Genomic DNA, 13,220 nt, shown 5'->3' with positions numbered 1-13,220 from the left:
CGAGCCGCCTGGCCCGTCCGAGCCTCGGCTGGGTGGACGGGTGTGAGGAGGAGGCCCAGGTCAGGAGGGCTGGTCCCCTGCCCTGCCAGGAAGGCGCTGGCACAGACGTTCATGTTAGTCTCCGCCGGGGCGGTCGCTGAGGGCTGTTGGAGAGGCCGCGTCGCGGCCACAAAGAGCGTTTTAACAGGAAAGGGTGGCTATCTGGTCAGTTGAGTAGAGGTTCCGCCTTCCTAAGTGGAGGAGTTCAACAGCGTGACCCGGGACAGAGGCAGGTCCCCGAGAGCCATCTCCTGAAATGCAGGATTCCACAGGGCTAGAAATTTCGCTTCTCTGCTTCGGATGAGGCTCCTCCTGCTGGCCCTCGATGAAAGCCAGGCCTGGTGGCGGCAGCAGCTGACCGCGAACCCCGACTCTGCTGCTCTAACTCACGTCTGATCACCCCTCTTCTTTTTATAAACAGGGGCGGTTCTTGAAGACGCATTTGGACGTCAGGAGTTTACAGCTTTGATTTTACACTCAGCTTTCGACACTTTCTTTAAATTATGTTTTTATTAAGATTATTTTATTACGGGCAAAGGTATCTGGAAGACTTGGTGACCTGCATGTCCCACCGTGGGTACCGGCTCCCGCGTGGGTGCCGCCCGGGGTTCCACACGGTCCTCTGTGGTCCTCCCGTCGTGGACGCGGTGCAGGTGATGGCCGGGCACTGGGGGAGCCCACGGGTTACCACGCTTCTCGGGCACCTGGCGTCACCGTGGCTTTGAGCGTGTGGCTGCTCCTTTCGCTGACGCCGAGACCACTAGCAATGTGCGCCCTGCAGCCTGAGTGGGCACAGAAGGGAGAGTCCAGCTGGTGCCCGCAACCCTGGTGCTGGAACCCGAGGGCACTGCTTGCCACCAAGGGCAGCAAACCCAGAAACAAAGCGTTGGCCCTGCCCTGCGCTGGGGGGTGGGGGTGGGGCTGGGACCCTCCGTCGGGGACTTGTCCAGAGGGCTGGTGAGTTTGATGTCACGAGGAATGCACACAAGCCTGGCTGTCCTCTGGCCGCGCTGCTCTTCTTGGGCTGGGAAACACTCCTTGCATCAAGGAGTCGCTTCACAAAGAACCAAGAGTCCTTTGGGGAACCTGCCTCTAAAGCCCTGCTCAGATATGCACAGCTTTGCTCAAGGGGTCTTTGTCCTTCCGGATGGTGTTAACTGCGGTTGAAATGCAACAGGAAAAGCTATTTTCTTAACGTGCTGTGCCGACAGGCAAAGCTGGACGTGGTGTACCCTCTAACTTAAAATAAATAACGCCGAGCAGCAGCCTCGCTGTCTGTAATGTGCCTCATGTCCTGGCCAGATGCGAGCCATCCGAGCGCCGTGCCAGGGCTGCCGTGCAGGGGCTGCCGTGCAGGTCCCTGGAGCTGTCAGTGCCAGGCTCTCCCTCTAGCCTGAGGTGGGCGATTTGACAATTTAAAAACTAAGGGGGAAGTTCCTCTTGGGGCTCAGCGGATTAGGAGCCTGACTAGTATCTATGAGGATGCGGGTTCGATCCCTGGCCTCGCCTCGCTCAGTGGGTTAAGGGTCCGGCATTGCCGTGAGCTGTGGTGTGGGTTGCAGACATGGCTCAGATCCCACATGGCTGTGGCTGTGGTGTAGGGCAGGAGCTGCAGCTCTAATTCGACCCCTAGGCTGGGAGCTTCCACATGCAGCAGGTGCGGCCCCAAAGAGCAAAAGAAAAGGAGGGGGGGAGTGGAAGAAAAGTGGGGGGAAAAGGAAGCCTTTCTGATGGGAACCAGAATTTTCCAAAGGCCTTCAAAGAGATTCAAAGGAGCGTGGGTGCAGGTGTGCAGCTCGACCCTGCGAAGGGGGAGCAGCCGTGTTTTTGGCGAAGATGGCTGGTCCCCGCCTGGCGTGGACCAGGAGCAGCAGACTCTGGCCGCTGAGTGCAGGCCGTGGTCCTCCCTGGCTTTTCCTCCAGAGGAAGCGGTGACACCGAGTCCGTGGCACGTTGGTGACCTTGGGACCAGCCACCCTCTGGCTGCTGAGCCCACCTGCTCGTGAGCCGGCTCCTCTGAAGCGTGAGGCCGAGGCTCAGGCTGGGCCGCATGTCTGTGGTCGGCGGTCTTTGCTTGTGGGTGTTTGAGAAACGGGGGCTTCGCAGCAGGTGGCCCAGCTCCTCCGCCACAGAGACCCGGAAAGGAAGCGGCTCCCTTTCGTCCCACTCGCCAGTCTGAGGCCACCGTCCCTGCTGAGGCCCAGAAGCCCGAGTGGGAGCCCCGCCTCCTGACCGGGGGCCACCGGCCACCCGGCAGCCCTTCTCAGGGACCGCGAGCCAGTCTTCATTTACAGAGGTCTGGGCGCTTGTTGGGCGCTTTGATCATGGCTGGCAGTGAATTCCGAGCCCTTCTCCCGTCTGGTGGTTCTGACAGTCTTTAATCATGTCTATAAAAGCCGTTCCCAAACGGGGGGCTCTGACGCCTCTTGGTGACTGCAGGTTTCTCTGCGACAGGAAGGACACGGGGGTTTGCAAAGCCTCGGGCGTCAGCAGGGCGCACCCCTGTTGTCTTCCCCACTGACCACGTCCGTGTTGGCTACTCGCATAACCCTTCTAGAAAAGGGACCCCTGCAGCGGTGTTGCAGGGCCTGCCAAGCCTGCCACCCTGGCTGTGGACACGGAGCTGTACCAGGGCTGACCACTGGAGCCAAGACCACCTGGCAGGGTGGCCTTCCTGCCCAGTGCTGGCTGCCCGGTGCCTGGAGGCTTCCTGCAGAGAAAACCTGGCCCAGTTGCTCTCGTGCCTTGCCTTCTGCTCTGGTGGCCGGGGGGTCTGTCCTGGCAGAGCACCTCTGAGGGCTGTGCCCAGCCGCAGTCCCCTCTGACCTTGAGCTGTGCGTCCGCGGGTGACCCCGAGGGGTTCCGTGGGTTGCCGACCCGTCATGAGCGGGGCCTCCGTCACCACGTCTGGTCCCTACAATCAGTGTGTGGGGTCAATGGGAAAACCAGTCCTCGAGCCGGCGACCGGCCGGGGGGCCTGGGGGTTCTGTGTCTGCTCGGAGGATGCAGCTGAAGACCTCGGCCGGGGAGGGAGTGTGTCCCGTGGACAGGGCGTGGGACGCGTTCCCAGGGACACTCCCGGGAAATGCCCTGTCTGTCAAGGCTCCATGGTTTTCGAGGGGCTCAGACCCCAAAGGCGGAGGATCCTTGACTGCTGCGTCAGCAGATGTTCACCGGGCATCTGCCCCCCGCCCGCTCTGCCTTATGCCCTGAACTTAGAGCAGCCAACGCCACAGACCGAAATCCTTGTCCTCTGGAGGCCGTGTTCCGGGGCGGGGGGGTGGGAACAACAGCAACGAGAGCTTGTCTTTGGTCATTTTATAAAAGCCGTTCCCAGACTGGGGGCTCTGGTGCCTGCTGGTGACCGAAGGAAAGCACACAGAAGCAGGGAACGGGGGACGGGTGCGCCGGGCGGGGTGTGACCTGCGACAGGGTGGAGAATCCAGGCGCGCGAAGCGGCCCATGAGCAGTCAGTGCAGAGTCCCCAAGGCCCGTGTGCTCATGAAGCCAGCTGGTCAGTGGAGCTGGGACGCAGGAGAGAGGCGAAGGAGGGGCTGAAGTCAGATGGGCCGGGTCCTGGGGGGGTCTGTAGGCCACTGGGCTTTGCTCTTGGGGAACTCTGGGAGGGCCTTGCGCCCAGGCGTGGCAGGACCAGACGATGGCATCATGGAGTCTGACTCTGCTGGTGGGGGTGGCGGGGACATGGCTGGAGCAGGAACCCTCTCCAGTGGCTGGAGGTGCTTGAGTGGGAGTCACACCCTGCCATGTGTGAGGGGAGGAGCCCAGAGCTGGCTTGGCCTCCGGGGCAGAAGAGGCCCGGGCATGGGACTCGTGACCCAGCCGCCGCATGCAGCCAGCCAAGTATTCTAGAAAGAACCACTCTTGCCCGGGTGCCTGTAATTTATTAAGAGCTCCGACAGTCACAGATCCCAGCAAGCCAGGGGTGGGGCTGCAGGGTGGCCTGTCCGGCCTGTAACCGCAGTTGCCAGCTGTGCCTTGCCATCCGCACAGGGGCTTTCCCAAGGTGACAAACCCTTTCCTGGCCCTGCCTAGCCACCGGGAGCGGAGACCCCAGCCTGGGCAGAGCAAGCATTTCAAGGGGAGGGCCAGCCCCTTTCAGCTCCGCCCAGGATAGCCCTGGCCAGGTTCTCACGAGCCCCTTCTGAAGGTAGGGGCCCTCAGGGACGGAGCGAAGGGTGATCTCAGCCACACAGATGGGGTCTGCTCAGGACTGACCGCGTGGGGCCCAGCCCACGTGCGTGCACACTGTCGTGGAGGGAGCTGGAAGGGTGGTGCTCCCGTCTGCCTCTGAGCAGCCCAGACTGGTTTTACTGGGGGGACCCGGGCTCAGAGGAAACCCCGCCTGTCCAGGTAGAGCGCGGGCCTCACAGGACGCAGCAGGTGCAGGACAGGGGCCTGGGCTGCCGCAGCTGCTGCTGGAGCTGCTCCTTCTCGGCCGTCAGCACCTCCAGCCTCTCCTCCAGCTTGCGCAGCTCGGCCGTCCACTTCTGAGGGACATCAGAGGAGCGCGTCTAAGCTGACCTCATCTCAGACCTGGGGGCGAACTGATGCGAGAGCCTGGGGTGGCCTCCCCAAGGCCCCGGGGCACCATACTGGCCCTGGTAGGTGGGGGAGCCAGGTCCCTTGACCAAGTCAGCCCATGGTCTTGGGGAAAGCCACCTGACCCGAGGGTCCCGCCAGCATCCCCGACCCTGGGGCAACCTGCCCTCTGCAGGCCTCCCCAAGTTTCGGGCAGGCTCATGTTGGCAGCCCAGCTGTGACTTTCTCCCTCCCTGTCAGCCCCCTGCCCTTTTTCTGTCACTGGATGCTTCCCTCTTTTTTATGTTTTATTTTTGTCTTTTTAAGGCTTTTACCCGCGGCATGTGCAAGTTCCCAGGCTAGGGGTCAAATCAGAGCTGCCGCTCCTGGCCTCCACCAGAGCAACGTGGGATTCGAGCCGAGTCCGCAACCTACACCACAGCCCACGGCAACATCAGATCCTTAACCCACTGAGCGAGGCCAGGGATGGAACCCGCATCCTCATGGATGCGAGTCGGGTTCATTGCCACTGAGCCGCGACGGGAACTCCTGACGCTTCCCTCTTGAAAAGGCTTTTCCCTGGGGCTGTATCACTGCCCCCATCCGAAGGGCCTCCCCCCAAGACGCGGTACCCAGTACTGGGCTTGTCTTAAACCTTCAACGTCCGGCTCTCCTGGCTCCTCCGGCCACGCTGCCGTGGAACGTGCATGTCGCGGGAGGTGGTCGCAGTCCAGCCCTTGGGGGGCGCCAAGGGAAACCCGAGGGCTCGGGGGCTGCCCGGGGGGGTGGCCGTGGGGTCCGGGGCCACTCACCTGCCTGCACCACTCCTGGATGGCGTGGACGGACAGCGGGCCCTGGATGCTCCCGTCCCGCCGCAGGAACACCTCCCCCTTGTCGGTCTCGTAGAGCAGCGGCTCGGCCTGGGCCTTGGGGGCCTGCACGCTCAGGCGGATCACCTTGGGAAGGGCAGGGGCAGACGCGCGGGCTCGGCTCGGGGCCCTGCAGCCCCGCGCCACCTCCCTGGCTACCGGGGCGGCCCGGGGGGCGGGGGCAGGGCTCACCTTGAGGGGGGCGCCGGTGGCGGAGGCGCCCACCACGGGGATGAACTCGAGCCTGTAGGCGTCGGGGAAGACCTGGGGCTTGAAGCCCTGCAGGACGGAGTCGACCAGCAGGCGCACGCGGTCCTCGTCGCGGGGGCTGCAGCGGACGCCCTGCACCCGGCCGCCGTCCTCGACGCCCACCAGCAGGCTGCCGCCCTCGCCGTTGAGGAAGGCGCACACGTAGCACCGCAGGTGGTGCTTGAAGGCCCGGCTCAGGTAGCCGCCGCTGCCCCGCTTAAATTCCACGTTGCGCGTCTCGCAGCCCAGGAGGGCGCCCTGGAAGAGGCGCTCCTGGCCCAGGATCTCCTGGCGCACGAGGGCGCTGTCCGAGTACGCAGCCCTGGGGCAGCCCGGGGGGCTCTGCTGCCCAGGGGTCGCGGCCCGGGCAGGAGGGGTGCCGGGGGGCCAGGCCGGCGGGAAGCGGGAGCGCGGGCTGGGGCCGGGGCTCGGGCTGGGGCTGGGGCCGCCGTCGTTCTCCTGCTGGGGTGGGGGCAAGAGTCGGGAGGCCCCGCCTTGGTGGCCAGAAGGACTGGCAGCCAGAAGCCCCACCTCGGCCGACCCGTCTCCCGGGCTTCCTGAGGCCCCTCCCGGCAGGGGTCTGATTCTGCCTGACCTGACGGCATTTGCGGAAACCCCAGCAGGGTCGAGGTCAAAGGCCAGTGTTCTTTGCCCAGGGCGCCCTCTCCCCAGGCGAACCATGGGCTGCTGCGGGTGGGTGAGAGGAGCTTTCCATCTCAGGGGGCAGCTGGGACACCTGGGGCCACTCTGTGCCACTCGGGTTGTAGGTAGACCCAGAAGCCTAGGGCTCCATCATCCCAGGAGACAGCTCAGCGCCCTGAGGTGCCCAGACTGAGCAGCAGGTCTCTGAATTGAGAGGGGTTCCCAGAGGCACCTCGCCTTCCTGATCTCCCTGAAAGCCTCGCCGAACTGTCCTGAGTCTGAACGTTCCTCTGGCTCTACTCGCGGCCGCCTCCCTAGTCTGGGCCTCACCACTGGGCTCCCTGCCTCCAGGCTCTCCCGTCCCCTGCCTCCCTTCGCTGACCCCGGATGTGAGTCACGCTGTCACTGCCCTTAAGACCCTCCCCTGGCTCCCGGCTGCCTTCTGGCTTCCAGCGCTGGGAGCTCCGTGTGGGCTGGTGGTGCTGAGACGCACATCCTACCAGCCCTGCAGCTCCCAGAGAAGCCACATGTGGCAGAGCCGTGAGCAGATGGTCAAGCATCATATGACCATGCTGCCATCAGGCCACAGGTCCGCAAAGGTAAGCCCGGGGCTGTTGAGCTCTGCAACCTCCACCGAGCCTTCGGCCCCAAGGAAACGACAAACCAAGATCAGGCATCCTGCGTTGAGACCCACCAGCGCCTCGGGGCGCTGGCTCGGCCCTCCCCCTCCCGCAAAAGCCCGCCCCCTGTGGGCTCTGCCTTGGTCGCCCGGCCCTCGGTGGCCGGGCCCCTGCTCTCTGGCTGCCTTGGCCTGGGCTCTGGCGACAGTAAACGGCTTGCCCTCCTGCGACTGTACGCCCCTCCCCTGCCCCCATGTCGCCCCCTGTATGCGCCACGTCCCACTCGGGGTGTCCGTCCCTGGGTGCCTGTCCCATTGCCTGAGCTCCAGCCTGGGTTTGCCTCGCTGGGGATGGTGTCCCTCGAGAGCAGTGAGTGAGGACCCCTCCTGGGTCCTCCTCCAGCTCCAGGCCGCCCCCTCTGGGCGTCTGGCTCTGCTCGTGGACACGGAGCCCCCACGGCAGGTGTGAGCCTCGCGCTCTCCTGTGCCTCTGAGCCAGCGCTGCTGTTTGTCGGCTGAATGGATGAGGCTGGTCAAGGCGAAGGCCGGGACCCCGTGTATCCTCATGCCGGGATGCCCCAACCAGAGGCTGGGGGCAGAAGGGCCCGGGGAGGCTCCGACACGGGGCTCCCTTCCCCTGCTGCCAAGGCCGGGGGCGAACCCTTAGGGTCGTGGTCCCTGCACCACGCTCGTCTGAACGGCAGCGCTCGCGTTCGTGGATGTGTCCCCAGTTCCTCAAGGACACCCTCCGCCCGCCCCCGGCCCGGGCCCTGCACCCCGGCCTCTCCTGAGCGAGGCGCGGGAGCTCGCGCGCCGCCTGGCTCGGGACAGCGTCACTCACCGCTCTGCGGCTCGCGGGCTCCCAGCCCTCCTCCAGGACCAGCTCCTTCCCGCGGGCCACCAGCTCCTGGATGATCTGGTGCCGCCCCGAGGCGGCGAGCAGGCGCCAGGGCAGGGAGGCCAGCGTGTCCTCGTGGGTGGCCACCTGCACCAGCGCGAAGGCCTCGCGTGGCCGCCGCACCACCTCGATGTGCTCCCGGGCCACCGGCAGCTCGAGGCGCTCCAGGGCGTCCCGCAGCAGGCAGGCGAGCACGGGCACGGGGAGCTGGGGGTTCAGGTGGCCCACGTAGAGAAGACGCCTGCTGGGAGCCGCCTCGGCTCCGGCGTCCTCAGGCGGGGAGGCCTCTGCGGGGAGCTCCCCCAGGGGCTGCCTGCCTGGGGGCTCCATGAGGGGCTCCTGCTCCTGGGTGAGGGTGATGTCTTCCGAGGGGTCTCTGGAGGGGTCTCCCTCGGAGGGGCTTCTGGGATTCCTCACCGCTGGCTGCTCCTCCCAGGACCCTGGGGACCTGGGGGGCCGAGTCTCCCAGGAGGTTCACAGATTGGCAGGGGCTGGGGAGGGCCAGAGAGAGAGGGTGGGCAGAGGGCCAGCAGGAAGGGGCCTGCCACCCACCCGAGGCCTCCGACAGCAAGGAGCGTCCGTCAGGGCTGAGCCAGAGAGGCGAGCACAAGGGCCTGCTGCTCCCTCCCAAGCAGGGAAGACAGGGGACAGGCCCGAAGAGGGGCAGGGGGACCAGAACCAGGTCTCGGAGGGCCTCCCACATCCTTTCAGTGCCCCCGGCGGCTCTGCCCTCCCTCACTGGTCCGCAGGGGCTGGGACAGAGGGTTTCTGAGCGAGGTTCTCAGGTGTCAGGCGCGCAGATGAAAGCTACGGGCCCTCCCGGGACAGTGGCCTTGGCAAAGACACATGTGCTTTGAGGCTTGCCTGGACCGAACCCTCCAGGTAGGGTCAGAGAGCAGAGGCGAGGAGGGGCAGAACCAGGGCAGAGCTGGGGCCCTTGTGTACCCCCACCCCCCTCGCCACCTCCCACTAGGCCAGGGGCCGCAGTCCTGAGCTGTGCTCACACCAGCCCCTCCGCTCACCCCCACACACCCCGCCTCCAGTGTGTGTGGCAGGTGCCACAGGCCTGCATCTTTTCAGGCTGGATCCCTGAGGCAGTCAGGGGCTGGGGGCCACCACTGCTGGGGTGCAGGCATTCAGGGCAACTGGGCATAGGAGGAAAAGGGAGGCCTAGGACCCTCATGCCCTGATGGTTCCTGGGGGAGCGAAGGAGGTGCCAGCCCTCAGCTCCCACACCCTTGACCCCTGACCCGCAGCTCCTGGGAGCTCTTGGGGGCCTTGGCTCACAGAGGGGAACCGAGGCCGTAGGAGGTGGGCGGGGCCTGCACAGCCACCTCTGTGACCTCAGGAGAGTCAACAAGGCCTCAGGGGGGCCTCACGCAGGCAGGCAGGTCTGGGAAGTGGATCAGGAAAACTCACCCCGCTGTAAAGACACATCCCATGCAGCCTGGGGGGCCGTATGGGGCTCCTTCTGGGCAGCCCCCTGAATCCAGGGATCGAAGACATACTTCCTGCCTCTGTAGGGTCCCTCCAGGCCCCTGCGCCACACAGGTCCTCACCTCCTGCTGCAGTGGCCAAGCCCAGGCTCCCCTGGGCGCCGACAGGGCCCGGCTCCCCCCAGGATGGATCCGAATGCCCACCGCTGGTTCCAGGGCTCCCGACCCCAGGCTCTTCTCTTTGCCAGAGATGGAGGGTGCTGTCCAGAAGAGTCCTGAGCGCAGGGTCAAGCACTGCCGTCTCTTTTGAAGGACAGGGTTGTCACCCACTGTCTGACAGGGACCAAGGCTTGGGTGACACTCGGCCTCTATCAATGCAGAAATCTCGTCTTGGGTGGGGCTCTGACAATGCCTTGCATCGAGTAGATGTAGGCAGCACTTCCCCACGCGGCTTCTGGGAGTCCTGGTGGGGTGGGGGAGGAGGCTGGTGTCCAGAGGCAGCTGTTCCAGACTGGAAAGGCCGTTTGGCAGCGCAGAGGCGGCCGCCTCCTTCTCTGAGCAGCCGTTCTGAAGATGCTAAGGAATTTTTGCTTCCCCAAGAAGGAGGCAGGACGGAGCTTGGCTGGGAGATGTGAGACATGAGGCTGTGCCGTGGGGGAAGGAACAGGCCCCAGCGGCCAGGGCTGACCCGCCTCCACGTCCGCAGCTGAAGCTTAGAGCAGGGCGGCCCTCGGCTCTCCACGCCTCTTCTTCTCCAGGCCTTTCGAGACCCTGCCATCACAAGCTGCTCTCTCAGCAGCCGTACCAGCCGGCCTGGAGCTGTTTTAGACGGTTAGCTTGAGGCGTGAGCTACGCAGGGACAGGGGGCTGGCCGGGTGAGGTGCCTGAGAGATGAACCCATGAATGGAGCATACTTCTCCGGGGCCTGGCTATCAGGCAGCGGTTGGGCATGAAATTTTCCAAACTGATCTGAGTGCCAAAACTTGCCCCACTCTTTCCGGAAATCTCTAAATGACTATATGGCATATTTCCTGGGCTCTTTTAACAACCTTGTGTGAACTGAACACCCGTCCTACTTCCAGGGGCTAAGAATCGTTTCATTCGAAGCACTGAATACATCTCCAGAACCCTCTTTTGAATCCCGAGACGCACGGCCATGTCACTGGGCCACTCACAGCGTCTCAGGCTTTCCAGCAGCTCGGTGGTTGTGGACACAAGTTCAGTGCGGGGGCATCAGCAGCCCCCTTGCTCCCCCGCTGGACGCCTGTGACCTCAGTGACAACCCCCACTTGGCACTGGAGGAAAATACCGCTTGAATTTAAAGGTAAGAGAGCAAAGGGGGCCCGAGGATGAGGGGCCAAGAGAGGCTTTGGATGAGGCTCTTATCATCTGGAGTGTCCACCTGGGGGCGCACGTGGCCACGAGTCCTGACACCAGAGCGAGCGAGGAGCTTTGCGCCCCCCGCCCAGGGACCCCGGCCCAGGGCCAGGGGATGAGGTGGGAGAGGGCAGGGTATCAGAAGAGCCAACTCCAGGGCGGAGAGGTGCGGACGCAGCCTTTGCCGTCCAGGCCCCAGGCCCCTGGCCTGTCTTGAGTCCTCTCCTGGAGCACCGTGGCCGCCATCCTTCGCCAGGGCCAGCCCAGCCTCCCGACGGGCGTGTTGGGCCCAGGGTCTGTGCCCTGAGGCCTGTTGGCTGCGGGGCCCTGGAAGCATGTGCGGTGGCTTTGGTGTCCCAGGCCAGGCTTGGCCCGGAGGTTCCCAGCTGCACAGCCTCCCTGAGGGGATGCAGCGACTTGGGGGCGTCGTGGGAAGAGGCTGCAAAGAGCTGAAGGGATGTGCGGAGCCTCCCAGGCAAGGAGTTCTCCGCGTTTTGGGCTTCGGTTGTGAGGCTGAGGGCGAGTCACCTCCAGCGCGTCCCGCGGAGGCTCGCACCATCGGGCACAAGGACAGGAGCGGTGCGTAAACGTGACTCACCGGGGGCGCAGCCCAGAGGGGGCTCGCTGCTCCACAAAGAGGCCGAAGAGGAGGCCGCGGGCGCGTCTGCCCGGACAGCGGCGACGGAGCTGAGCTCTGGGACTCGGGCCACACGGCGGGCACGCGGCAGGGGGGACCCGGGCCGGGAGGCAGAGGCCCCCAAAGCGTTGGGCCCTCAGCAGAGCCTGGGCTCTCCTCTCCCGAAGCGCCTGCGGTTCTCCTTTCCTGAGGGTCCTCGGCAGCCGCGGCGACATCTCCCTTGTCACAGCGACGAGGGCGGGCACGTGAAGCTGCTGCCAGGAGGCCCCCGTCCCCAGCCTCACTTTCCCACGTGCCCGCCCCGTGCCGCTGGACGGTCAGGGTCAATGGCGTGTCTCTGGCTCCTCTCCATGACGCCGGGTCACTGTCAGAAGGTTGAGGTTATTTTTTGGTTTTGTCTCTCTCTGAAATGACGGTGAATCCCGGCCCCAGAGGGAGGGCGGCCGGAGCGAAAGGATATGCCAACTCCTCTCTCCCCTCCTGCAGAATCTGACATCTGGTGACCTTTCTAGTTCTGTTCCCTTGGAAACCAGATAAAAATGGAATGTCAGCTGTTGCAAGGCGACAGCGCTCATGGGAAAGATGAGCCCTGACTGCCAGTTACCTGGCCCAGGCGTTCTCTGCACGGACCATAAACACCTCTTCGGGCAGGGCTTCCTGAGCGCAGCGGCTCAGTTGGGCACACTCCTCGGGGACCCAGAAGCTGTGCCCATGGGACTGGGAGGTACTGGCTGCCTTGGGGCGCAATGCTTCGAAGCCAAGGGGACCCCCACTTCTCCCTGGTACATCTTATCCCCCCACACCCGAGCTGTCACCTGGGCAACACGGGCCTGCTTCATGTGGTCCTGCTGGCAGGCAGCTCCCGTGGCAGTCCTCCAAGCTAGTGCCACGCCCGGCCCGGCCTGGGGGGGGGCGAGTCCCACGACAACAGCCACCTGGTGGGTGCTGCAGGCAGTATGACGCCTCACACCCCTTCTTAGCCATGGAGCTTGGGGCTGCTGACTTAAGCCGCGAGGCTTTAGTTTTCTCATCTTCAAAATGGGGGGAGCATGAGTTCCTGCCGAGAGCTGCGCGAGGCTGACGTGAGCTAACGTTCATGTACAGAGCGCAAAGAGCCCTGCACCAGCGTCCCTGTGACCTGTGCGCACCTGCTGGCAACAGGCAGGCTGGGTGGGAGCCACTTGCTCCCCAAGGCCCGGCCGTGCAGCCTGCCCGTCTGGCCTGCCTGCCTGCGCCGGGGTCACCTCAGCTCCTTACTAGGGTCCAGTCAGGCTCCCCTTGGGAGTATCCTGAGTGAACAGCACAGCCTACCAAGTCTGTGGAAAATGGGCTGATTCTGCTTCTGCAGCCCGGGCCCTGACCCTTCAGCGAGCCCCTGGTCGGACTCTCACCACGGCCCAGTGGACGCCATGTTAGAACTGGTCAGACCCGCAGAAGTCTCATCGAAACCCCTCGTGGCAGCCAGGCCCAAAGGAGGGAAACGACCCACCCGAACCATCCCCCAGAACAGCTGTCCTAGCTGGACCCTCGGCCTTGCCTTGGAGTCAGGAGCACTTGGCTTCAAACACCTATTTCGGGACTTCCTGGCTCTAGGATCGGTTTCCTCATCTGTAAAACGGGTCTGTCGTGAAGATGAAACGAGATAATTCTAACTCACACAGAGCAGTCTGCGGGGCACACAGCGAAGCGTTAGTCATTGTCAGGTTGTGCTGCACTGCTGTCCCCACACCCCCTCCGCCCGCAGCCCCTTTTTAGTCTTTTAGGGCCGCATCCGTGGCACATGGAGGTTCCCAGACTGGGGGTTGAATCCAAGCTGAAGATGCTGGCCCACGCCGCAGCCACAGCAACGTGGGATCTGAGCTGCATCTGTGACCGACACCACAGCTCATGGCAATGCCAGATCCTTAACCCACTG

At 64.3% G+C, this 13,220-nt stretch overlaps 2 protein-coding genes across 7 annotated transcripts in view; one reads left to right on the top strand and one right to left on the bottom strand.

The window, feature by feature from the left end:
• Window positions 1–1,305, top strand: part of CTPS1 (CTP synthase 1) — a 31,357-nt gene extending 30,052 nt beyond the window's left edge. For all 4 annotated transcript variants that reach the window (XM_005656199.3, XM_021096968.1, XM_003128105.4 and 1 more), the window contains one exon: window positions 461–1,305. The gene's annotated coding sequence lies outside the window, so the exon portion shown is untranslated. The remainder of the gene's footprint in view (window positions 1–460) is intronic.
• On the bottom strand, window positions 3,926–13,172 carry SLFNL1 (schlafen like 1). Of its 3 annotated transcripts, XM_005656198.3 has the most exons (4): window positions 7,799–13,169; window positions 5,640–6,155; window positions 5,391–5,534; window positions 3,926–4,547 (listed from the first exon to the last, which is right to left on the bottom strand). In XM_005656198.3, the coding sequence occupies exons 1-4, from the start codon at window positions 8,183–8,185 to the stop codon at window positions 4,425–4,427; spliced, it is 1,170 nt and encodes a 389-aa protein (XP_005656255.1). In that variant the 5' UTR covers window positions 8,186–13,169; the 3' UTR covers window positions 3,926–4,424. The 3 variants fall into 3 exon arrangements, with proteins under 3 accessions (XP_005656255.1, XP_013844379.2, XP_013844378.2); XM_013988925.2 differs by lacking the exons at window positions 3,926–4,547; window positions 5,391–5,534; window positions 5,640–6,155 and having other exon boundaries at window positions 6,385–8,346; window positions 9,415–13,172; XM_013988924.2 differs by lacking the exons at window positions 3,926–4,547; window positions 5,391–5,534; window positions 5,640–6,155 and having other exon boundaries at window positions 6,385–8,346; window positions 9,275–13,171.

Source organism: Sus scrofa, chromosome 6 (assembly GCF_000003025.6).
Source record: "Sus scrofa isolate TJ Tabasco breed Duroc chromosome 6, Sscrofa11.1, whole genome shotgun sequence".
Lineage (NCBI taxonomy): Eukaryota > Metazoa > Chordata > Mammalia > Artiodactyla > Suidae > Sus > Sus scrofa.
Note: the sequence above shows the minus strand (reverse complement) of the source record. Positions and strands in the feature narration are given on the sequence as shown.